Genomic DNA, 24,730 nt, shown 5'->3' with positions numbered 1-24,730 from the left:
TGCATCATGGTGTCTTCAGCATCCAGCTCTGTAGTTGATGAACCGAACGCCGAGACCTTAGGTCTGCAGCCCCCCATGACACCCCAGTGAATGCCGGGGCAGCAGCCACGTTCTCGGGGGCACTCCATATGGGAGGGAGCCCCGGCCAGTCCACTCACAGGATGCCTGGTCCCCGTTGGTCTTCAGGGCGACGTCGTTGCGCTCCTGGCGGCCCTTGGTTCCCGACACTTCCTCCATCTTGTGGATCTCGGCCAGGCAGAGCTTGGGGTTGTAGTGGAAGAAGAGCTTGCCCTGGGCGATCGTGAGCTTGTGTGAGCTCCAGTCCCAGAGCTGCCGCAGGTTCTGGTTGTCCAGAGCATAGAAGGAGTAGTTCCTGGGGACACACATGCGCCCCCTCATCACTGGGCTCTCCCACTGCCAGCTGCGAGGGGGATTGGGCGGTGATGGGGCTGGGAAGGGAGGGTCTCAGCTCATTCGCGGGGGGGGGGATGCAAGCCTGAGACCGAGGTGGCACAGGCAGTGTTGAGGGCAGAGCCAGCAGCACTGGGCTCCTCACCCAGGGAGGATCAGAGACGATCGGGCAGCCGTTGGGGCTGATTCCTGGCTCTGGGCTCAGGGATCACTCCTGATGGGGACCAGGGGACTCTATGGGGCACTGGGGGAAGGAACTGGGGTCAGCTGGGTGCAAGTATCTTCCCTACTGGATATCTCTAAAGCCCCCAAAGTGCTCTCTCTCTCTCTCTCTCTCTCTCTCTCTCTCTCTCTCTCTCTCTTCAGTTCTTGGGTCCCACTTGGTGATACTCAGGGGTTCCTCCTGGCTCTGCACTCAGGAATCACTCCTGGCAGTGCTCGGGGATCATGAGGGATGCTGGGAATCGAACCCAGGTCAGCCACGTGCAAGGCAAACGCCCTAACCACTGTGCTATCACTCCGGCCCCCAATCCCAGCTTTGGGGGTCCCTCCCGGCAGTATCTGAGGGACCGTGTGGCGCCATTTGGTCCGTACACATTGTTTTTGCTTTTGTTTTTGTTTTTTTCCTCCGGGGGTGGGGTTGGCCTACACCCGGCGGTGCTGCGCTGAGTCCCGGAGGTTATCGGGGACCCCCTATGGGAAGAGAAAGCAGAGCATCTTTCCTGCTGTCCTATCTCTCGGCACCCATGTCTTTTCCTTTTCTTTTCTTTTCTTTTTTTTTTTTTTTGGCATTTGGGCCACACCTGGCGATGCTCAGGGCTGACTCCTGGCTCGGTGCTCAGAAGACCCTAGAGGATGCTGAGGATGGAACCCGGGCAGGCTGCATGCGGGGCCCCGGTCCCGCACATGTGGGCTTCACCCACTCCTCTGCGGAGGCCACTTTCTCATTCACTCATTCACTCACTTCCCCCCACGAGCCACAAGGAGGGCACAGCCAGGTCCCGCCCTCGCACCTACCCCATCTCCAGCGTCTCTCCCCGGATCAGGCGAAGCTTCCGGAAGAAGGCGAGAGAGACGAGTGCGTAGGAGCGGCGGATTTTCAGGAACCCCGAAATCTCCTCGATGAGGCCCAGGTTGGCCTCCAGCTCGGCGGCCAGGTTGTCTGGGGAGGAGAGAGAAGGAGCTGGGGCTGGGGCCGGGGCTGTCCTCCTCCTGTCCATTCTGGGGGGCGGAAACCGACTCCCCACAATACAAGATGCTAATGACCAGGGCTCAGACAGACCCTATGCAACTGCTTTTTCTCTCTCTCTCTCTCTCTTTTTTATTTCTTTGGGGGGCTGGGGGGGACACCCAGCTGTGTTCAGAGCTCACTCCAGGCTCTAGGCGCAGGTATTGCTCCTAGCAGGGCTCAGAGGGGCCACATGGGGTGCGGGGGATTGAACCCAGGTCAGCCTGGTGTAAGGCAAACGTCCTCCCCACTGAACTATCGCTCCATCTCCCCTCCCCCCCCCTTTTTTTTCTTTTTGGGTCACACCCAGTGATGCACAGGGGTTAGTTCTGACTCTGCACTCAGGAATCACTCCTGGCAGTGCTCAGGGGACCATATGGGATGCTGGGAATCGAACCCAGGTCGGCTGCGTGCAAGGCAAATGCCCTACCCGCTGTGCTATCGCTCCAGCCCTCAACCCCACCCTTTTCTTTCTTTCTTTTTTTTTTCTTTTTGGATCACACCCAGCAATGCTCAGGGGTTAGTCCTGACTCTGCACTCAGGACTCACTCCTGGCAGTGCTCAGGGGACCATATGGGATGCTGGGAATCGAACCCGGGTCGGACGGGTGCAAGGCAAACGCCCTACCCGCTGTGCTATTGCTCCAGCCCCTCCGCCCTTTTCTTTCAATCATTTTCTGGCCACATCCAGCTGTGCTCAGGATTTACTCCTGGCTCTGTGCTCAGGGATCACTTCTGGTGGTGCTGAGGAGACCCTACAGGGTTTTGGGATCCAACCTGAGCCGGCTGTATGCCAGGCAAGCACCATTCCTAATACCCTATCTCTCCACCCGCACCACCTGGTGATGCCTGGGAGCAACTCCAGGTTCAGTGCTCTGGGAAACTGCATGGAACAGAGCCTTCTGCATTGCAACGCCTATGCCCCAGCCCTTGGCGCCAGCTCCAAGCCCTACTTGTCTCATTGATCTTCTTGTTTTTTCATTTTGGGGGGTGGGGAGGAGGACACACCCAGTTATGCTCAGGACTGACTTCTGCCTCCTCAGGGATCACTCCTGAGACTCTGGAGATACAATGGGTTGGCAGGGATTGAACCCGGGTCAGCTGCATGCAAAACAAGAGCCCTACCCACTGAACTATCTCTCTGGCCCCTTCTCTTGTTTTCTTGACTCCAGACCCAGGATCCTTTCTATTATTCCTGGAACAGGTCAGACCCTCTTCCTGTCCCCCACCCCCCAGGACATTCCTCCCACCCAAATGTCCGGTTTGCACCCTGGACAACTTCCCCAAGCATATCTCCTCAAACAGGAAGTGCTTCTAAAAACGCATCCCAGGGGTCACGGAGCTGTGGCTCCCTGAAGGAGTGTCTGCCCGGCCTGGATAAGGTCATGGGTACAATTCCAGGCCAGGTTACAAGATCCACCCCCAAAATAAACAAAGAACAGAGCGATCTTGATACTTCTCTAGCTTAGAGGTTCTGCCTTCTTTATAAATAAAAAAAGGGGGTGTGGAATATTCCCAAGGTTGGTCTGGGGATCTCACGGTACTACAGACTGAACCCAAGGCTCTTGCCTGCAAAGCATGTGCTCCTTCCTGCCCTTTGAGCTGTCTCCTTGGTTCCCTTGTAAATAAAACTTTATTGAAAAAAAGGGACAGAGACAGAGCTCAATAGGCTGGGGTCAGGCTTTGCATGCGGGAGCTCAGGTTTGATCCCTGGCCCTGTATGGTCCCCCGAGCACTGTCAGGAGTGACCCCCAATTTTTGAGACCAGGAGAAGCCCAGGAGCACTACCAAGTGTGGCCCTAAAACAAAAGTTTTATTTTTGTGGGAGAGTCTGATGCTCCCCAAACTTGGGAAATCAGATCTGTGTGTGTGTGTGTGTGTGTGTGTGTGTGTGTGTGTGTGAAACAGAGTCAAGCCAAACCAACCAGTGTATGATTTGGTTTTGGTTTGGTTGGTTTTAGGGTCACATCCGACAGTGCTCAGGGTTGACTCCTGGCTCTGTGCTCAGAGATCACTTCTGGCAGAGCTTGGTGGATCCTATTTTATTTTTTTATGTTTTTGCTTTTTGGGACACACCCAGCATTGCACAGGGGTTGCTCCTGGCTCTGAACTCAGGAATTACTCCTGGTTGTGCTCGGGGGACCATATGGGATGCTGGGAATCGAACCCGGGTTGGCTGCATGCAAGGCAAATGCCCTACCTGCTGTGCTATCGCTCCAACCCCCCTTGGTTGGATCCTATTTGGTACCAGGGATTGAACTCAGGTTGGCTGCATATTTCTCCGGCCCCTGAATGTCAATTTTTTTTTTTTGATAACTGGGGCTGGAGCCAGAAGCCTGGGGATCAAAGTTGGATCCACAGGCATGCCAGCAGACTGCGCTAACCACTGAACCATATTCCTGGCCCCTACCTCCCACTCCCAGGTCTAGGTCTTAAAAAACCACCTCAGGAATGAAAAACAAGGGGGGAGGAGAGAATGAGGGAAGGGCAGGGATCTCTCTGCTCTCCCCCAGGAATAATGGGGATCCCACTTACTGCCCCCACGAATGTTGATGATCAAACTCCCGTTGATCACAGTGCAACCGCGCAGCTCCTGGGCTGACGTGACCGAGTCGATGGTCTTCTCGCCCTCCAGGTGGCAGACCTTGGGGCAGGGGCCCAGGCACGGGGTGCACAGCAGGCTGAGGGCAGGGCAGAGAGAGGGTCAGGGCAAGTCAGGGAATCCCAACACCATCTCCCCTCCCGCCCCGCTCCCCCACACACACCCAAGTTACTTATTCCAGGTCAGTAACAGAATGTTCGCGGCCGCCCTAAACCACAGTCTTGCCCATTTGCACCCCACTCTCACCCAAGAATAATCCTCAAAAATCTATTTTATGGGGGCCAGAATGACAGTACAACAGGCAGAGCACTTACCTTGCACATGGTCTAGCCGAGTTCAACCCCCCAAACCCCGCCAGGAGTGATTCCTGAGCACAGAGCCAGGAGTCAACCCTGAGCACCGCCCACGGTGTGAGTCCAAAACTAGAAACAACAGCAAAAGACTTTTCAAAAATTGGGCTGGAGTGATAGTACAGCGGGTAGGGCGTTTGCCTTGCATGCAGCTGACCTGGGTTCGATTCCCAGCATCCCATCTGGTCCCCTGAGCACCACCAGGAGTAATTCCTGAGTGCAAAGCCAGGAGTAACCCCTGCGCATCGCCAGGTGTGACCCCAAAAGCCAAAAAAAAAAAAGCAGACTTTTCAAAACTTTATTTTGTTTTGGGGAAACGAGAGGAGAGAGAGAGAGAGAGAGAGAGAGAGAGAGAGAGAGAGAGAGAGCACCAAGGTTGCAAAGAACACTTGCTTTCCATGAAACCGACCCTGGTTCAATCCCTGGCACTGCAGACGGTCCCCCAAGCCCTGCCAAGACTGATCTCTGAGCACAAAACTAGGAGTCAGTCCTGAGCACTGCTGGATGTAGCAAAAAAAAAAAAAAAAAGAGCTGAGAGATCGGGAGGTACAAATCTCCCCCAAGGGATGCCACACAAGGGACGTTCACCCCCCCCCCCAGAGGGCCGGTCAAGCAAGGGGCACACTGCCACTCACCAACTCCTTGCCCGGCCACAACGCCGGGTTCCTTGGAAGGCCCCTAGATAAGGGAGTTGAGTCCCGAGGCTCCCCCATCTCCACTCCAAACCCCTCTGAACCCTTGCTCAGAGAAGTCACAAGCATAGGGGGAAAAAAAAACACAAAACTGGGACAGGAAAGACAGAGAGCCCTCCCCCACTACTCACCCCCCCCCAAACAAAGTTATTCCTAAAACAAAAGCTTCAGACGAAAAATACGGTCTTAATAAATAAATAATGAAATAAATAAAAAACGGGAGCCGGAATGATAGTCCAGCGCACAAGGCATTTGTTTTACACACGGCCAACCAGGGGGTTGATCCCTGGCATTCCATAAGGGTCTCCTGAGCACTGCCAGGAGTGATCCCCGAGCACAGCGCTAGGAGGAAGCCCTGAGCATCACCCGGTGTGGCCCCCAAACAGAACCAAGAACCAAAATAGGGGCTGGAGCGATAGTACAGTGGGTAGGACATTTGCCTTGCACGCAGCCGACCTGGGTTTGATCCCCGGCATCCCATATGGTCCCCCGAGCAGAGCCAGGAGTGATTCCTGAGCGCAGAGCCTGTGCATTGCTGGGTGTAATCCAAAAGGGAAAAAAAAAAAAAGAAAGAAAGGAAAACCAAAACAAACCAAACAATTAAAACTAGCAGGGAAAAAAACCCTATTTCAGGGTGGGGGGATATACACGCATGAAGGTACCGGCAGAGGAACAAAGGCAGGCGGGTCCCGGGGCTGAGATCTCCAAGCCTGCTCAAATCGGGGCTGAGCATCCTCCACCCAGATCCTCCATATTCCAGTAGGCAGGGGTCACACCCACCAACTGGCCCCCTGGCGCCCGTGTAATCCCATCAATGGCCAAGACCCAGAGACTATAAAACCCAGCTCCCGGAAGCGCATGGCTGCATTCATGGCCACCTGACATCTTATTGCGACATCTTATTATCTCATTCCTACTTTGGACAAACTGGCAGGATACCGAATGTAACCTGCCCACATGGCAGAGTCTGGCAAACTCCCCGTGGCGTACCCAATATGCCAAATACCAATAACAATGATGGGTCTCATTCTCCTAACCCTGAAAAGCCTTGAATATGGCACTTTTTAAAAAATTCTCAGGGCTAGGACGAAGGAGATGTTACTGGGGCCTGCTCGAGGCAATCGACGAACAACAGGATAGTCGTGATCGTGATGTTGTGGGGATGGCTTCAAGGGCTGGGGTGCAGATTTTATTGGATTTGAGGTCTTTGGGTCACACCCGGCGGTGCTTAGGGCTTCCTCCTGGCTCTGTGCTCAGCGATCACTCCTGGCATCGTTCAAGGGACCCTGTGGGGTTCTGGGAATTGAATCTAGGTGGTCTTCATGCAAGGCAAGAGCCCTGACCACTGTCCTATCTCCCTGGCCCCTGAGTGCATCTTTAAGCATCTGAGAATCCAGTTCAATTTCTGGGCGTTGCTCGAAGCCATCCCCGATGCTGAGCTGTGGGGGGTGTCCTGAGCACCCTGGACACTACTCACCCCAGACCTTTGATATGAAGTTTTTTTTGTTTGTTTGTTTTGTTTGTTTTGGGATTTTTTGTATAAATATCCGATTGGAAAATCTTTCATATTCATGTTTTATTCAAATATTAACCTCCGACAGCATACAGCTGAAGAGTAGGGCCACATGGAGGGCTGGCTCCACAGCCCCCGGAGAAAAAAACAGGTTTCAAAAAGAGCCGAGATCATCGGGAAGTCCCAGATGGGGTAGGTGCCGCATCCCGCCTCCCCCAGATGGAACCCCGGTGACCAGAAGCCTCTACAAGCATAGCTCGAGTATGCGGGAACTAGGACTTTTCCTCCAAACCACGCAGCTGCTTACGTGGCCGCTCGACATCTCTCTATATACAAAGTGATCAATGGGAAGTAAATCACCCAACCTTTCTCCCTGAAAATCAGAGCTAAGTTTGGAGCACGGCCACAGCCCCAGAAACACAAGGACTTAATGCAGAACCCAGCAGCTTGGAGCAGAAAAGTGAACGGACTATGCGTTAATCCAGGCCATCATGTCTGCCCGGAGGGGAAAGGGTGTTGCCCCATTCACCCTCTCCTCTCTGGAAAGAAGGATGGCCGCATGGGAGCCTTGTGGACAGCAGGTATGAGCCGGGGGTGCGGGGGCGACAAAAACCTCATGGGAAGGGGGGCGTTTCGGTCCGCCCTTCACGCCCTACCGAGGTCACCAGTTGCTCCCCACGAGTGGCTCTCCGGCACGGCCATGACTCCAGATCACAGAAACCAATTTCTTAATTATCTGACTTTCAGTAGAAATACTTCCAGGGTTAATAAGTAAAATAGCAGAAATCCAAAACCAACATTTAATTCTTGAACCCAGCTGTAGAAAGCAAATCACTTCACAATGCTTTCTCAGCATGTCTGATTGGGGGGGGGGGTAAACTCTAAATAATAGTGGTGAATCTTTTATTGAAACAATGAATCTAATCAAAGTAGATAGCGTGCTAACTAGAATTCATCTGCCTCACAGGGACTGGGAGGGGTGGGGGGTGGGGTCTTATTGGGGTTCTTCATGGTAAAAAATAAGTATTGGTAAAGGGAAATGTGTTTGATATTTGCATGACTGAGACCTAAACCTGAAAGCTTTGTAACTTTTCCCACGGTGATTCAATAAATAAATAAATAAAAATATTAACCTCCAAGGAATATATAGGGTCATTGGCCAAACCTCATGGATAAACTGGTAAAAAAAAAAAAAAAAGGTGTGAGGGGCTGGAGCAATAGCACAGCGGGTAGGGCGTTTGCCTTGCACGCGGCTGACCCGGGTTCAATTCCCAGCATTCCATATGGTCCCCTGAGCACTGCCAGGGGTAATTCCTGAGCGCAGAGCCAGGAGTAACCCCTGTACACTGCCGGGTGTGACCTAAAAAGAAAAAAAAAAAGGGTGTGTGTATGTGTCTGTGTATCGGTGCGTGTCTGTGTGTGTCCGTGTATGTAGTCTGTGTATGTGTCCATGAGTGTGTCTCTGTGTGTGTATCTGTGTCTCTGTGTGCGTCTGTGTGTCTGTGTGTGTCCATGTATATTTGTCTGTGTGTCTGTGAGTGTGTCTCTGTGTGTATCTGTTTGTGTCTATGTGTCCGTGTGTGGCAGGGAGGATGGAGGGAGGGCGTAGGAAGCTCTCTCTGGCATGCAAAACTGATTTATAGAGGCCAGAGTGACAGTCCAGCAGGGAGGGCGTTTACCTTGCACAAGGCCAACTGGGGGGGGGGGTTGATCCCCGGCATCCCATAGGGTTCCCTGAGCACCACCAGGAGTAATTCCTGAGCACAGAGCCAGGAGTCAGCCCTGAGCATCTCCAGGTGTGACCCACCCCCTCCCCCCAAAAAAAACACTGATTTATAGTGACCTCTTTGGGGTGAACAAAGCCATTAGATCTTTTTATTATTATTATTTTATCGAAAACAAGTCAAAGAAAAAAGAATCAGCTTTTTCCATGGAGAGACTCCTTGGAACTGAAGTCAGGGGAGTTCCTTCCAGTCCTCCTCACCCAAGAAATAAACTTTCCCACCACGATAACTCTTGGCCTCATCTCAGCTCTGAAGAGGAAAGTTGCCTCTCTCTCTCTCTCTCTCTCTCTCTCTCTGTTTATTTCTTTACGTAACAGGTCAAGCCTGGGGCATCTCGATGTGCGTCTGTCTCTCACTTAGTTGGGTGATGCTTGCTGATGTGTGTGTGAGTGTGCGTGTGTGTTTCCTAAGCCCTTGACACACACAAAAACACCGCCAGGAAACCCATTTTTTAAACTCGGGGTCACGGGTGCCCCCACAGCACCAAAATAGCTCGTGGTCGTGGAGAAGGATGTGAACCAAAGTCGGCTGTTCCCGGCCGTGGGGAAGCTGACTCATTCTCAAGAGAACACGGGCGCTATTTCTTATCCATAGTGTCGGAAATGGTTTCATGACACTGTCCTTCAAAGAGACAAAAACCAAAGGGATAAAAAAATAAAACAAAAAACACACACACACACACGGAAAAAAAAAGGGGGTGTCAGAGCGAGAGTATTGTGGGTAGTAGCGCGCTGGCCTTGCATGCAGATGACCCGGGGTCCATCCACGACACCCCATAGGGTCCCCCGAGCACTGCCAGGAGTGATTCCTGAACGCCGAGCCAGGAGTCAGCCCTGAGCATCCCTGGATATGGTCCCAAAACAAACAACAACAAAACCCTCCCCCAAACAAGCATACCAAAAATAACACTAACAGGTGCCAGAGTAACAGTCCCAGCAGACAGAGCACTTGAATGCACGTGGCCGACCTCGTTTCAGTCCCTGGCACCCCACGGGGTCCCCCAGGCTAGGAATGGTCCCTGAGCACGGAGCCAGAAATCAACACTGAGCACCACCAGGTGGGGCCCCCAAATAAAAACCAACCCACCAACCAACCCCAAAACTCCCACTCACAGTAGAACCCAGAGAAACCTCTAGAATTGAGTCCCAGGCCAGAAGGGATACAACAGCGGGTAGAACATTTGCCTTGCATGCAGCCGACCTGGGTTCGATCCCCAGCATTCCATATAGTCCCCCAAGCACAGCCAAGAGGAATTCCTGAGTGCAAAGCCAGGAGCATTGTTGGGTGTGACCCAAAACAACAACAACAACAACAGCGTCTCATTGTCTTGGCTCCCAGGTTCATGGGTAACACCCAAATTCTGGGTCAGGAGAAATAACTCCAGGGCTAGATAGAGGTCAAGCTTTGCATGTGGGGGCCCCAGGTTCGATCCCCGGCACCCACGTAGTTCCCAGAGCACCCCTGACAACCTCTATCGCACTCCAAAATAAAGCAAAAATGAAACACCCAGGCTCTGCTATAGTCACGGTGACAATTCAGGGCAGACTGGGGGTGGGGGGCCGGGGTTCAAGGGGGGATGAGGCCTCTGCTCTCTGCCTTGAGTTCCAAACATGACAAATCACACAAAGGTGTGAGAGGCTGGAAACAGTTTCCTCTCCAGCTGGCCCAGGGAAAGCGATTCGACTCCGACTATTCCAAAAGCAGAAACTCTGTGTGTGTGTGTGTGTGTGTGTGTGTGTGTGTGTGTGTGTCGGGGGGGGGGGGCTGTAAAGGGTGGCGGAGAGATAGTGTGGGGCTAAGGATGAGTCCAGCACACCCCACAACTTGGGTTTGAGCTCTGCAAAAATTCCCCAGTCAGGCTGGAGCAATAGTTTAACGGGTAAGGTGTTTGCCTGGCGTGCGGCCGACCAGGTTCGATCCCCGGCATCCCATAGGGTCTCCTGAGCACTGCCAGGAGTGATGATTCCTGAGTGCAGAGTCAAGATTAGCCCCTGAGCACTGCCAGGAGTGATTCCTGAGTGCAGAGTCAGGAGTAGCCCTTGAGCATTCGGGGGTGTGGTCCAAAAAGCAAAAACAAAACAAAACAACTCCTGAGGACCCAGCAGGTGGCATGATAGCTCCCGGGATTCAGGGCCCTGGCAGCGATGCAGTTTCCGGCTTCAGCACGGGCCTGGCAGCCCTGGCAGCTGAGAATTGCTGGGAGGGATCCCCAGGTCCCCCTGAACACTGGCTGAGAGCCCCTCCCTCCAAAATAAAATGACTGAACACGGGGCCTGAGTGACGGTGCAGTGGTGAGAGCACTGGCCTTACGGCAGCCAACCCGGATTCCATCCCCAGCACAGGGTCCCCTGAGCCCAGACAGGAGCTCTGAGCACCGCTGGGTGTGGACCCAACCCCTCCCTCCCAATTAAACTTGTTTCTTTTTTCTCTTTGGGTCACACCCGGCGATGCACAGGGGTTACTCCTGGCTCTGCACTCAGGAATTACTCCTGGCAGTGCTCGGGGGACCAAATGGGATGCCGGAGATCGAACCTTGGTCAGCCGCGTGCAAGGCAAACACCCTACCCCTGTACTATTGTTCTGGCCCCTCTCAATTAATTTTTTTAAAAATTAAAGAAAATGGGGCCCGTCGCCCTTGAACCCAGGGCAGGCAGGTGGATTGATGCTGGCTGCAGAAACAGCCTTGAAATGTGACAAATGGGGCCAAGGCAATAGGACAATGAGGGAGGACGTTTGCCTTGAACGTTGCTGACTCGGGTTCGATCCCTGCCACCCCACAGGGTCCCCCAAGCACTGCCAGGCATGATCCCTGAGTGCAGAGCCAGGAAAAAGCCCTGAGCACTGCCAAGTGTGACCCCCCCACACAAAAAAAAAAAGAAAAAGAAAGCAAGAAAGCAGAAGAAAGAAAGAAGGAAAGAAAGAAAAAGAAAAAGAAAGAAAAGAAACACAAAACTTAAGAGGGGGCTGGAGAGATAGCACAATGGGTAGGGTGTTTGCCTTGCATGCGGCCGACCCAGGTTCGATTCCCAGCATCCCATTTGGTCCCCCAAGCACCGCCAGGAGTAATTCCTGAGTGCATGAGCCAGGAGTAACCCCTGTGCATAGCCGGGTGTGACTCAAAAAAAAAAAAAGTTAAGAGCCCAAACATGCAGCTGGAGCCATTAGTGCCGTGAGCAGGGTGTTGACCTTACATGTGGCCAACCTGTGTTCAATACCCGACATCCCATAGGATCCCCTGAACACCACCAGGAGTGATTCCTGAATGCAGAGCCAGGAGTCAGCCCTCAGCACTGCTGTCCGGGTGTGGCCCCCAAACCAACAAACAAACGAACCAGAAGACACTAATGATAGCCAATATCTCTCCCCAGTCATCAGCAACGCACCTCCCCACCCGAGCCTCACCCTGTGCCCCCCCTACCTCCCCCCCCCCCCCCGCCGCCACCGCCACCAGGACTCACTTGCTGGAATTCATCGTGTACCCAGAGGGACACTCGGGGATGCATTTGTTCTCGTGGATGACGTACTGGTGGCAACCGGGCCGGCGTGAGTTCTTGCACTTGTTGTGCAGGGCCTGGCAGAAGTTGAAGTCCACACAACGCCAGTCCTGGAAGTGAAGGTAGGGGCGGGGACATGTGTCCACGCAGCGGCCGTCCAGGTAGAAGTTCCGGCAGGCCACGCACTTGCTGGGATCGTTGGGCTCCAGGCAGTTGCCCAGACACTCACTGTGGCAGCAGAGACCTTCCGCCGTGCAGCCTGAAGACTTACAGCTGGTCGGGCAGACTAGAGAGAGAGAGAGAGAGAGAGAGAGAGAGAGAGGGAGAAAGCGCAGCTGGTCAGGGGCTTTGTCCAAATCCTAAGAGGCACACATGAGCCCGGGAAAGGCATCTGCCTTCAGGGCAGCCAACCCAGGTTCAATCTCCAGCACCCCAAACCGTCCCCCGAGCACCACCAGGAGTGATTCCTGAGCACGGAGTCAGGAGTAACCCTTGAGCACTGCCAGGTGTGCCTCCCCGTTCCCCCCAAAGAGGTGAAGGTACCAATTTTGGATTCCAGAGCACCAGAGAGGAAGGCTAGAGAGGTAATATAGAGGTTAGGGCACTTGCCTGGCACACGGCCCACCTGGGTTCGATTCCCAACATTCCATAGGGTCCCCTGAGCACTGCCAGGAGTCATCCCTGACTGCAGAGCCAGGAGTGACCCCTGAGTACTATCAGGTGTGACCCCCCCAACCAACACACACACACACACACACACAGAGGCACAGACACAAGGCTCTGGATCCCAGAGCATCCAAACGGAGGGCAGGAGAGATGGTACGGTGATTAAGGCACTCGCCTTGCATGAGGCTAAACCAGGTTCAGTCCCCGAGCACAGAGTTGGAAGTAACCCCTGGGCACTGGTGGGTGCGGCCCTAAAACAGCGAAGAAAAGTCACTGAGTCCATCCCTGGGGCCCAAAGCTTGGGGAAGGGCAGGGAAAAGTGTGTGTGTGTGTGTGTAGGGGGGGAGCACTTATTTTGAGTAATCTCCTGACCCTGCACATATGCACAGGGTCCGGGGTCCCATGGGAGCCCCTTGCCTTGCATGTGAGAGGCTGCAGGTTCGATTCCCAGCGCTACCCCCCAAACCAAAAAACTACAAATCAGATTCCTTGCTAAACTCAAAATGAACTTGGGGCTGGAGCAATAGCACAACCGGTAGGGCGTTTGCATTGCACCCGGCCGACCCGGGTTCGATTCCCAGCATCCCATATGGTCTCCTGAGCACCGCCAGGAGTGATTCCTGAGTGCATGAGCCAGGAGTAACCCCTGAGCATCTCAGAGTGTGCTCCCCCCCCCAAAAAAAAAACATAAAAAAACTCAAAACGATCTCTTGGCCGGAAGCAGGGATGTGGTGGGCCAACGTCCCTTTGCTCCTGTCTCTGTGGACAGAGAATGATGATGTGTATGAGGGGGGTGGGGGTGGTAGGGATTGGGGGGGACACAATTGTCAGGGTTTGGCACTGGACGGGCAAGGTGGGGGCGACTCGGAAAACCAGCATCCGTAACGGCCTGTCTGCAGGCTGCAGTCAATGGCAGGAAGCAATACTCAGGGCAGAACATCCTCTGGGCCGGGCCCGGCTCACCCGCCCCAGAGAGCCTTGTGAGAGCGGGAAAAGGTCATTTTCCTGGGCTGGGGCCACATCGGAAGGTCAGTGCCAGGAGTTCAAAAGGCCGCGTCAGCAAAGGCGCAACAAAAACTTCCCAAACACATAAGTCTTCCGGCCAACACAATGTGGAGAGGAAAAAAAAATACAAAAAAAAAAAATCACCCCAACAACCCCCAAACCAAAGCCAAAACAATGACCCAGGTCAGACGGGCCACAGAGTAACGGTCAGCGTGGACTTGTCCATCCTCTAGCGGACTCCTACGTTTGAGGTTGGTGACACAAGGTGTGTGGGCGGTGGGGACAGCACAACAGGGAGGGCTCTGGCCTTGCACACTGTTGACGCTGGTGCAATCCTGGTCACAACCCAGTAGGGTCCCCCTCCAGGAGTGATCCCTGAGCACCACCGGATGTGGCCCCAAGACAAACTAAGAAAACCTGTGAGGGCCAGAGCGATAAGACAGTGGGCCTTCGACCACTGGCCTTGCATGCGGCCAACCCGGGTTCGATTCCCGGCATCCCATAGGATCCCCCGAGCACTGCCAGGAGTGATGCCTGAGCACAGAGCCTGGAGTCAGCCCCGAATACCATAAGGCGTGGCCCCCCGAAGCAAAACAAAATAAAACCCCAAACAACCTTGCATGACTGTGCTCAGGAATCTGGTTCAAAGAGTGGGACATGGGCCCTGCAGGGGTGAGGCCCTCGGGTTGGTCCCCAGGACACTGGACCCGCCCCCCCTTCATTCTCCAGCATTTTGAGAAGGTCCCTGGATGAGAGAGGGCGAAGGGACAGAGAGGAGAGAGATGGGGGGAGAGACAGAGGAGGAGGGGGGGAGGAAAGGGAGCGAGAAGGGGAGGGAGAGAGAGAGAGAGAGAGAGAGAGAGAGAGAGAGAGAGAGAGAGAACTACTTTACAGGCCTAGGATGTGATTTGGGGCTTCCAGGCTGCCCTGAAGGAGAAACTCAGAGTTTGATCCTTCAGCCCAGCCCTCATGGTCCTGGTGCCAGGAATGTGTGTGGTGCCACCCCCAGGGGGCAATGCAGTGACAAGAAAGTGAAGAAGGGAGAGGAAGGAGGGGAAGCAGGGGAGGAGAGAGAAGAGGAGAGGAGAGCAAGAGAGTGGAGGGGAAGGGACTGGAGCCATAGCACAGCGGGGTAGGGCGTTTGCCTTGCACACAGCCAACGTGGCCAACACAGGTTCGATTCCCAGCACCCCATATGGTCCCCTGAGCACCGCCAGGAATTGCAATTCCTGAGTGCACGAGCCAGGAGTAACCCCTGAGCATCGCCGGGTGTGACCCAAAAAGCAAAAATAAATAAATAAACAAATAAATAAATAGGAGAGAGTGGAGGGGGAAGAGAAGGAAGAGAAGAGAAGGGGAGGGGGCAGGGAAGTGGGGAAGGGGAGAGGAGGGCAGGGGAGGGGGAGGGTGAAGGGGAGGGGGGAGGGAAGGGGAGAAGAGGGGAGGGGAGGGGAAGGGGAATGGAGGGGAGGAGAGGGGAGGGATGAGAAGTGGAGAGGAGGGGAGAGAAAGCAGGGGGAGGGGAGGGGAGGGGAGGGGAGGGCTCTGACCCTCTGCCGGCCCCGCCCCACCTGCTGGTTCCCTCCCCCAAGGGACGAGGCTGTCGCTGCTGCCCGCCCCCGCCCCCCCACCCCCCCGCCCCCGCAAATCGCTTTTGTAACTCCTGATAACGCGAAATAACGCCTGTCCTCACCATTTCCAAGTACTTTATCAAATTTAATAGAAACTCCATTGGCATGCCCCCTGCACCGCCCCCCCCCCGCCCCCGCAGCCCCCATCCGCTCTCCTGGTTGAATGAGGAAAACTACATTTTGGGCAAGATGGAAAAGAAAGAAAAAGACTTCCTTCTCATTCCCCCCCCCCACGCCCCCGCCGAGGTGGCTCAGAGCACTGGAGAACTGAGACTTTGACCTCTGCACTGCAGGGGCCCCGAGTCCCACTGATGTGGCCTGAAATCATCCAAAAAATGACCCAGGTGAGGCCCAAACCCGAGGGCAGTGGGAAGGCGTTTGCCTTATATGAGGCCATCCAGGGTTCAATCCCAGAACCCTATTAGGGTCCCCCGAGTACCTCCAGCTGTGACCCCTGAGCAAAGAGCCAGGAGTCAGCCCTGAGCACGGCCGGTGTGGCCCTCCCAAACAAAACATGTTTCCAGATATTTTCACGTTGGCTGAAGCAATAGCACAGCCGATAGGGCGTTTGCTTTGCACGTGACAGACCCAGGTTTGATTCCTGTCCCTCTCAGAGAGCCCGGCAAGCTACCGAGAGTATCCCGCCCGCCCAGCAGGGCCTGGCAAGCTCCCCGTGGCGTATTCGATATGCCAAACACAGTAACAACAAGTCTCACAATGGAGATGTTACTGGTGCCTGCTCGAGTAAATCGATGAACAACGGGAGGACAGTGCTACAGTTTTTTTTTTTTTTTCTATTTTGGTGTTTGGGACACACTGCTGGTCTTGGCTCCCGGTGGGGCTCAGGGGACCGTATGTAGTAGTGGGGATCAACAAACTATATAGATAGTTTACTGGGCTGGAGCAATAGCACAGCGGGCAGGGCGTCTGCCTTGCACACGGCCGACCCGTGTTCGATTCCCAGCATCCCATATGGTCCCCCAAGCACCGCCAGGAGTAATTCCTGAGTGTAGAGCCAGGAGTGACCCCTGTGCATCGCTGGGTGTGACCCAAAAAGCAAAAAAAAAAAAAAACCCAAACTATATAGATAGTTAACTGCTTTTTTTTTGGGGGGGGAGGGCATACCTGGCAGTGCTCAGGGCTTACTTTCGTTCTGTGCTCAGAGATTACTCCTGACCAGGATCAAACTAGGTTGGTCACATGCAAGGCAAGCGCCCTACCCATTGTATTATCTCTCCGGCCCTAAGGTGTATATTAAAATGCTCAACTGTACTCACCCCCAGAAACATTCTTCCTGGGAAGAGATTATCAATCAATCAGATTATCAATCTGAATAGGAATGACAAGACCCTTGCCTTTATGTGAACACTGATTCCCCCAAGTAGGCAAAAGCCAAACCTTTCTTGGGGCTGGAGAGATAGGACAGTGGGTAAGATGTTCACCTAGCATGTGACTGACTGCGGTTCAATTCCGAGCATCCCATAGGGTCCCCAGAGTCCTGACAGGAGTGATCCCTAAGTGCAAAAGGCAGGAGTGGCCCAGTACTACCCCCCGCCAAATTCTCAATTCTCTTTCTCTCTCTACACACACACACACACACACACACACACACACGCGCGCGCGCGCGCACATGCAGTGCTCAGGAGATATGCCTGGCTCTGTGTTCAGAAGCGACTCCTGGCAGCGCTTTTGGGTACCATAGGCAGTGATGGAGATTCAAAGTGGGCTTAGAGGGGCTGGGGAGATAGCACAGTGGGTAGGGCGTTTGCCTTGCACGCAGCCGACCCAGGTTCGATTCCCAGCATCCCATATGGTCCCCTGAGCACCACCAGGAGTGATTTCTGAGTGTAGAGCCAGGAGTAACTCCTGTGCATCGCCAGGTGTGACCCAAAAAGCCAAAAAAAAAAAAGTGGGCTTAGAAGGATGCAAAGCAGACACTTTCACTCCTATACTAGCTCTCCGCCCACTTTTCTCATTGAAACAATGTATCAAAAATGTATCATTTGGATTAGGTAACATAGTTACAATCATGTAACACTCTTGGGTTTTATGTACAATTCTTTTACCTCCTCCAAATGTCTCAGACTCTCCACCACTTCCAGAGAGAGAAAGAGAGAGAGAGAGAGAGAGAGAGAGAGAGAGAGAGAGAGAAGGAGAGAAATCCTGTGGGAATGGATCAGCAATTTCGTTTAACCTCAAATCTGTCATTTATTTCTTTTTATTTTATTTTGAAGCCGGGGGCACACCTGTCAATGCTCAGAGCTGACTCCTGGCTCTGCAGAGCTCAGTGTGTGTCACTCCTGGCAGACCCTATGGGATGCTGGAGGTTGAACCCGGGATGGTCATTCATGCACAAGGCAAGTCCCCTCAGTACTGTACTATCGCTCAGATATTCAAACCGGTCCTGTAGGTGTGCATGCTTTAGACAGCACGTACCCCCGAACAGGAACACAGAGATTAGCCTGACTTCTGCACTAGACAAGCAAATTCATGAAGTGTTTCTTGTTTTTCATCAATAGGAGCTTGTTTGATTAGGGGCATGCAGCTTCCCGGGATTTGATCCCTGGTGCCCCAAAAGGCCCCCCAGACCCACCAGGAGTGATCTCTGAGCACAGAGCCAAGAGTAAGCCCTGAGCACTGTTGAGTGTGACCAAACAAAAGTGTTTAATTTTTAAAAATAGATATGCAACCTTTACAAAAGATCATCCTAAACACCCTTCTCCCTCTTTCCCACCCTACCCTGTCCCCATGACTCATAATAATGTCATGAAAATATCTTTCAAAAACTATCACTGTGGACGCTTTAAGGACATTTCAAGTGGAGAGAGAGAAAGTGTGTGTGTGTGTGTGTGTGTGTGTATGTAAGTACATGAGGGGAGAAGTAGTCAAACAAAAAACAAAGCAGTATCAAATGTCAGCAAGAGATGGAAATCTGTCCACTTCCGGCAAGTTTTTTAATCTTGAGATCTCCATCCAGAGGCTGGAGAGATAGTACGGTGATTAAGGCACTTGCCTGACCAGCACTGACCCAGATTCTGTGCCCTGCATCCCATGTGGTCCTCAAACCGCTGCCAGGGAGTAATTCCTGAATGCAGAGCCAGGAATGACCCCAGAGCATTGCTGGGGTGTGACCCAAAGACTGAAATTAAAAAAAAAAAAACCCAAAAACCAAAAACAACCACCTCCATCCAGATGAAAAGTTTTTTTGTATCCCCAAGCAGAAGCCAGCAACAAAGGAACCAAAAAAAGTCTGTATGAGCCGAGCAAAAAAAACAAAAACAAAAACAAAAACAAAAAAAAAAAACAAGCCTGGTTTTTCTCTCTCACCTTTGAAAGTTCAAAGCAGTTTCTGGTTTTTCTTAATGAAGAAACTATATAGTGAAAAAAAAAAAAGAAAAGAAAGAAAAGGAAAAAAGGAAAACAAACAACCCTCCCCACCCACCCACAACAGGATTCAATGTTTCCAAAGCTCGACATATGTTAATAACATTTTGTTACATTTCTTTCCAGAGCCTGTGGGTTTACAAAAAAAAAAAAGCCTCAAGATTTATTATTCCAAAAATTACTGCTTTCCAGAAATTTCCAAACGGAACAGCTGCGTCAGAGCCGGCAGACACACGAGACCACAGTGCCCCGCGGCTCTGCCTGAAAGTGTGAATTTTATAAACTCCTTAAAGTAATTTACTTTGTTTCCATTCAAGCACTTTCTCTCCCACGCCCGCCCGGGACCCTGCAGCGGGAGTCTCTAGCCCCCGGGCGGGCTAGAGCAGGGGTAGCCTAGAAATTCCTCCTCTTAGGAACCTGGTCAATGATTTAAGGGGTGGGGGTGGGGGTGAAGGGACAGGGTGGCGGGGGAGGGGGGGGGAGGGGGGGAAACTGGGCTGAGTAAACTGGGTACTTCGGGCATCATTTCGCACCTGCGTTGCAGTGACCTCCGGAGCACTTGTCCTTGAAGCCGGGACAATCTCCACCCCCACCATCATTTCCCCCCCCCCACTCCCCTCCCCCTTTCCGGACGGGATAAAGGCCACACGCAAGAGCGCCAATTAGATTCGCTTCCTCTTCGGCTTTGGAATTGGGCTGCGGAGGTCTTGGAAGAAATACGGCTGAGACAAGCCCCAGAGAAGGGGGAGGAGTCCCAGGGGGCGGGGCCTCGCGGCAAAGGCGGCCTCAAGATTGGTCGGTTCGTGTGTTGTGTTTGTGTGTGTGTGTGTTTGGGTCTGTGTGTGTGTGTGTGTGTGTGGGTGGGTGTGTGTGTGGGTGGCAGGTCCAGGCACGTGTCTCTGCATGTTGATCGGTTACAGAGGTGCGTGTATGTATCATTGTGTATTTTTTTTTCTCGATGCAACGTGGTGGTTCCAGCCATGTGTGTGCTGGCTGGTTGCAGCTGTGTGTGTTGGTGGATTCCAGGTGTGAATGCGTTTGTGTGTATCTCCATACCATGTTTATTTAGCTCGGTGGCTGTGTGTATTGGTTCCAGCCCTGTGTGTTTTGGCCAGATGCCACCAGGCGTATGGGGTGCTGGTGGGTCCCAGGAGGGAGGGTAAGGGTGCGTTTGTGTCAGCCAGTTGCTGCAGGTGTGTGCCTGCGTTGCGTTGGTACCAGGTTTGTTTATCTTTATATTTATATTTACTGGTTCCCGGCCCCGTGTGGGCTGGTCAAAGGTCCAGGAAAGACAACCGCGCGTGTGTGTGTTGGTTGGTTTCAAAGTGATGTGTTGTGTATGCACACATTTCATCTACATCTACCAGTCGAAGATGAGAGAGCACAGCGGGGAGAGCGCTTGCCTTGCACACTAGACGACCCGAGGTTCGATCCCTAGCACCGCATAGGAGCCCCCAAGTCGCAACAGACGTGATCCCTGAGCGCAGAGCCAGGAGTCAGTTTTGAGCACTGCAGAATGTGGTCCAAAAAATATACACAAACTTACAGATTGATTTCATAAACACATAAACACACATACACAAGCCGGTTCTAGGTGTTTTATAGGTACATAGACATGTGATATACGCGTGTGTGTATATATATATATATATCTCATGCATACACACATATTTCTGGTGTGTGTGTGTATCTCTCACCCATACAGACAAAAAAATATATACACAAACATACAGATTGATTTCACAAACACATACACACATACACAAGCCGGTTCTAGGTGTTTTATAGGTACATAGACATGTGATATACGCGTGTGTGTATATATATATCTCATGCATACACACAAATTTCTGGTGTGTGTGTGTGTGTGTGTGTGTGTGTGTCTCACCTATACAGACAAGTAAGTTTCTGGTGTGTTTTGGTTCCCGTCCTGTATGTGGGTGCTGTTTGTGTGTGCAAAGGTCGGTTCCAGGTGCGCGCGCGCGAGCTCGGGTCGGGTCGGGTGTGCCCGCGGGCGCGCGCCGCGGGCGTCGGGTACGGGGCGGGCAGGCCCCGCCCCCAGCACCCGCGCCCCACCCACCCGGCCGGCGGCGCAGCGCTGCGCTCCGCTCCGGAGAGTCCAGGCCGGGCGCTGGCAGCGGCCGCAGCACCGCCCTCGCGCTCAGCCAATGGGCGGGCGAGCTGCCGGGGCGCTGGCCCCGCCCCCGGGCGCGCGGGGCTCGGCTCGCCCGCCTGGCGCTGGGCTGGTGACCGCGGCCCGCGCGGGTTGGGGGGGCCGGGTCGAGGGGGGCGGGAGTGGACCCTGCCAGGGCGCGCCGGGTCCGGGCGGCGAGGTTGGGCGCGGGCCCGAGAGGCGGATGGATCGCCCAACCGCGTGGCAGCGCCCGGGACAGCCTGGGGGGGCGCCCAGCCCCCCCACCCCCACCACTGGGGAGGCACCCACACTGCAAAATCTCCCCGACTAGGGGCGCCGGGGGAGGGGCAGAGCTGTCTGGGGTGCTACCTGCAATGTTTCCAACGCCCCGCCCGAGCTGAGACCCCCAGGCCCACCCCCTGAGATTACATTCCTAGAAAACCCATGTTGGCTGTTTACGTGTCTGTATATGAGGGTGTGTTAAACCCTGGCAGCTAATGGGCATTAGTTGGTGTTTGTTTGTTTGTTTGTTTGTTTGGGGGGCCACACCATCCATGCTCAGCCCTTAACTCCTGCCTCTGCTCAGGGATCACTTTCTGGCAGAGTTTGCGGGATCATGTGGGATACTGGAATTTGAACCCGGATCCGCCGCGTGCAAGGCAAACGCACTGTACTATCTGCTCCAGCCCCCTAGTTGTCTTTTGTTAACACCCACCCACACACACACACACACACACACACACACACACAGACACACACAGACACGATGAATAACTTCCCAATCGTCCTGTTAAGCACAATAGCCACGCCGGACACAATACCAGTGAAGATCATCTTCTTTGATCTCCTTCCTCCAGCAATAACCTCCACTACAGATGGGGGAAACTGAGGCCCCAAGAGGGGCAGCTTTGCTAAGCAGGACAGCGACGGGGCAGGGCTGAGACTCAAACCCTGTATTCCGGGGGGGGGGGGGGAATAGGGATCTGGGGGTGGTGGTGAGGGGATCATCAGATTGTGGAGATGGCAAGTTTTCTTCCTCTGTTCCCCAAGGGTTCTCTGGCTGGGTCACCCCCCCCACACACACACCCGCCCCCTCCCGACGGGGATCACAACTGGAAAAACGCTCTCTGCTCTCCTGGGGTGCAGAGCAGGCACCCCACCCCACCCCCGGTGGAAGGCGGCGGGCCAGGACCACGCGTGTCTTATGACCACATCTCCGAGCTATGTACACAGCAGGTGCATAATAGGGCTAATGGGGGGGTGGGGTGGGGGACGGACGAGGATTAGGTGGTTGGCTTTCTCCCAGCCGAGGAGGACAGAGGGCTGCAGGGTAAATGCGTGACTCATCGGGCCACCCTCGGGAACTATAAACAGTTCAGGGTTGGTGAAGGACAAAGTACAAGGGGAGAGCGGAGGGGGACGGAGGGGGGCACCCCGGGAAGCCTCGTGGCACCGAGGCCCGGGGCCAGGAAGAGCTGCGACGCCTCGGGCCATTCCCACACCCCGTCCCCCCGGCATGCCACCTGCAAAGGGACCGCAGGACGCCACCAGCGAGAGGAGAGGGCGGAGGGGTTTTAGCTCCAACGGTCTGGGGCTGAGGTGCTGGGCGCTGGGCTCCGCCCAGGATGGATTCAGCGGCGGCGACTACGTCACCAACCCTCCGCCACCCCCACCCCCCCCCCCCGCTCCCCCCCGCCCCGGCTCCAGCCCCCCAGTTTGTAGCCAAGGTTGGTTTTCTGCACACATACGTCTATGGGCAATGAAGGCGGGCAGCGGCTTCTTAAAAGGCTGTTGACAGGCAGCTGGGGTGGGGGTGGGGAGTAGGGACACACGTTTTGCAGGCAGACGTGAAGCCCCAGGTTCGGTCCCCCCCTGGGGGAGCACTAAAGTGGGAGTAGCCCTGAACAGTGTGTGTATGGCCCCAAAAAGCAAAAACAGAAAAGAAATTAACTTTGGTTTGTGCGCATCAGACAGTGTTCAGGGTTTATGCTCGGTGCTCAGGGATCACTCCTGGAGGTGATGGGAGACCCTATAGGGTACTGCGGATCAAACCTAAGTCAGCCATGCACAAGCCAAGTGCCTTCCCCACTGTACTAACTCTCTAGCCTCCCCGCCAAAGGGAAAACAAAAGAAAAAGAAAAAGAAACAAATTAAAAAATTGAAAGTAAAGGGGCGGGAGCGATAGCATAGCGGGTAGGACGTTTGCCTTGCATGCGGCCAACCCGGGTTCGATCCCCGATCCCGGCATCCCATATGGTCCTCCAAGCACCGCCAGGAGTAATTCTTGAGTGCAAAGCCAGGATTAATCCCTGAGCATTGATGGGTGTGACCCAAAAAGAAAAAAAAATTGAAAGTAAAAACTAATAAAATGTTGTTGCTTGTTTCAGCTTTCTGGGGTATTCCTGCTTCTTGAGCTGGTGAAAAATTCACTAACTCTGTACAATGGTGGACGATGGCAAGATAAAGGGCTGGAGGCACCTATGGGTGACAGGAATCGAACCCGGGTCAGCCGGATGCAAGACAAATGCCCGCCCTGCTGTATTATTACTTCAGTGCAAGGTTAATCTAAATCTAAAATAAGGACTTCAATTGTGTCAAAGAGCCTTTTCCAGGGTCCAGAGTGATAGTACAGCCGGTAGGGCGTTTGCCTTGCATGCCTGGGTTCGATCCCGGGCATCCCATATGGTCCCCTGAGCACCGCCAGGAGTAATTCCTGAGTACAGAGCCAGGAGTAACTCGTGAGAATCACCGGGTGTGCCGGGTGTGACCCAAAAAGGAGAAACAAAAACAAAAACGTTTCCAGGAGCTGAAGGGATAATACAGGGGGTTCTGGTGCAGAACCCAGTTCCATCCCCAGCACCAGGGGGTGGGAATGGATGGTTGGGGGGGGGGGAGCACTACCCTATGCGATGCCTGGGATTTCTGCCCTAACCCTTGTGCTATCCTTTCAGGCTCCTGTGTTTCTGGTAACAATGTAACTCTTGAGTTTGTCCCAGACTTTTACTTTCTAATGAATGATTTCCCTAGCCCTGAGCAACTTTGTTTCATTGTTGCTGCCCTGGGCAGGAGGGAGCCCTTGTGTGAGCATGTGTCAGTGCGTGTGTGTCCATCTGTTCTCCGAATGTGTGTGTGTGTGTGTGTGTGTGTCTGTGACCTCTCCATATAATCCTTGAAGCCATCTCTATCTCCACATTTTGCATGGTCCATCCCTCCCTGCGTGAGTTTCATTTGTTCATTATTGCTTTTTCAGATTCATTTTCTTACATTCCAGTCAGACGTGAGAGATTTAGAGGGCTGGTCCAAACCTCTGTTTTAGGGGAAACGTCCTGGATGGAATGTTTTGGGTGGTTTTTTTTTTTAAATTTCTTTAACAGATGATTAATTCTTCCAAATATTCCAGGCGCACTTCTGTGTGTATTGTTTGTCGGGTAGGAAGTGCAGGTCCCTATCTGTTACCACAATCTCACTAACCGTATTATTCAAGCACCTCGTTGCCTAATTAAGGCTTATCGACATAATCAGGTGGAATTTGAAACCTCCCCAGAGATTTCTCAATTCTCCTTGTACTTCCTAACACTGGTTCTCGAAAGATGAATCGAATCAAGGCAGTTGAACCTCATGAAGGATTTGGGGGACAGTAAAGGTAGCCAAGCCCTGTCACCCCCTGGCGCCTCAGCCCAAGCCCACCCCCACCCCCCACAACCTCTCCTTTGCCCCCTAAGGATATCTTTGGCCTCGGGGACTCATGTTACCCCAGAATTTCCCTTAGGTTGGCCTGTTCCAGGTCGTTTTTGGAATGAGGTAGCACCACGTTCGTTCTTTTTCTGGGTTGGGGTC

At 53.5% G+C, this 24,730-nt stretch overlaps 1 protein-coding gene across 1 annotated transcript in view; it reads right to left on the bottom strand.

Moving 5' to 3' along the window:
- Nucleotides 1-24,730, bottom strand: part of INSR (insulin receptor) — a 109,021-nt gene that overhangs the window by 31,876 nt on the left and 52,415 nt on the right. Inside the window, 4 exon segments of the mRNA XM_056112752.1 lie at nucleotides 159-373; nucleotides 1,429-1,573; nucleotides 4,174-4,319; nucleotides 12,038-12,359. Of these exon segments, the coding sequence (XP_055968727.1) occupies nucleotides 159-373; nucleotides 1,429-1,573; nucleotides 4,174-4,319; nucleotides 12,038-12,359 (828 nt within the window).

This window comes from Sorex fumeus, unplaced genomic scaffold, assembly GCF_029834395.1.
Source record: "Sorex fumeus unplaced genomic scaffold, SorFum_2.1 ptg000019l, whole genome shotgun sequence".
In the NCBI taxonomy this organism is placed as follows: Eukaryota; Metazoa; Chordata; class Mammalia; order Eulipotyphla; family Soricidae; genus Sorex; species Sorex fumeus.
The sequence above is the reverse complement of the archived record's forward strand: the minus strand, read 5'-3'. Positions and strand labels throughout refer to the sequence as shown.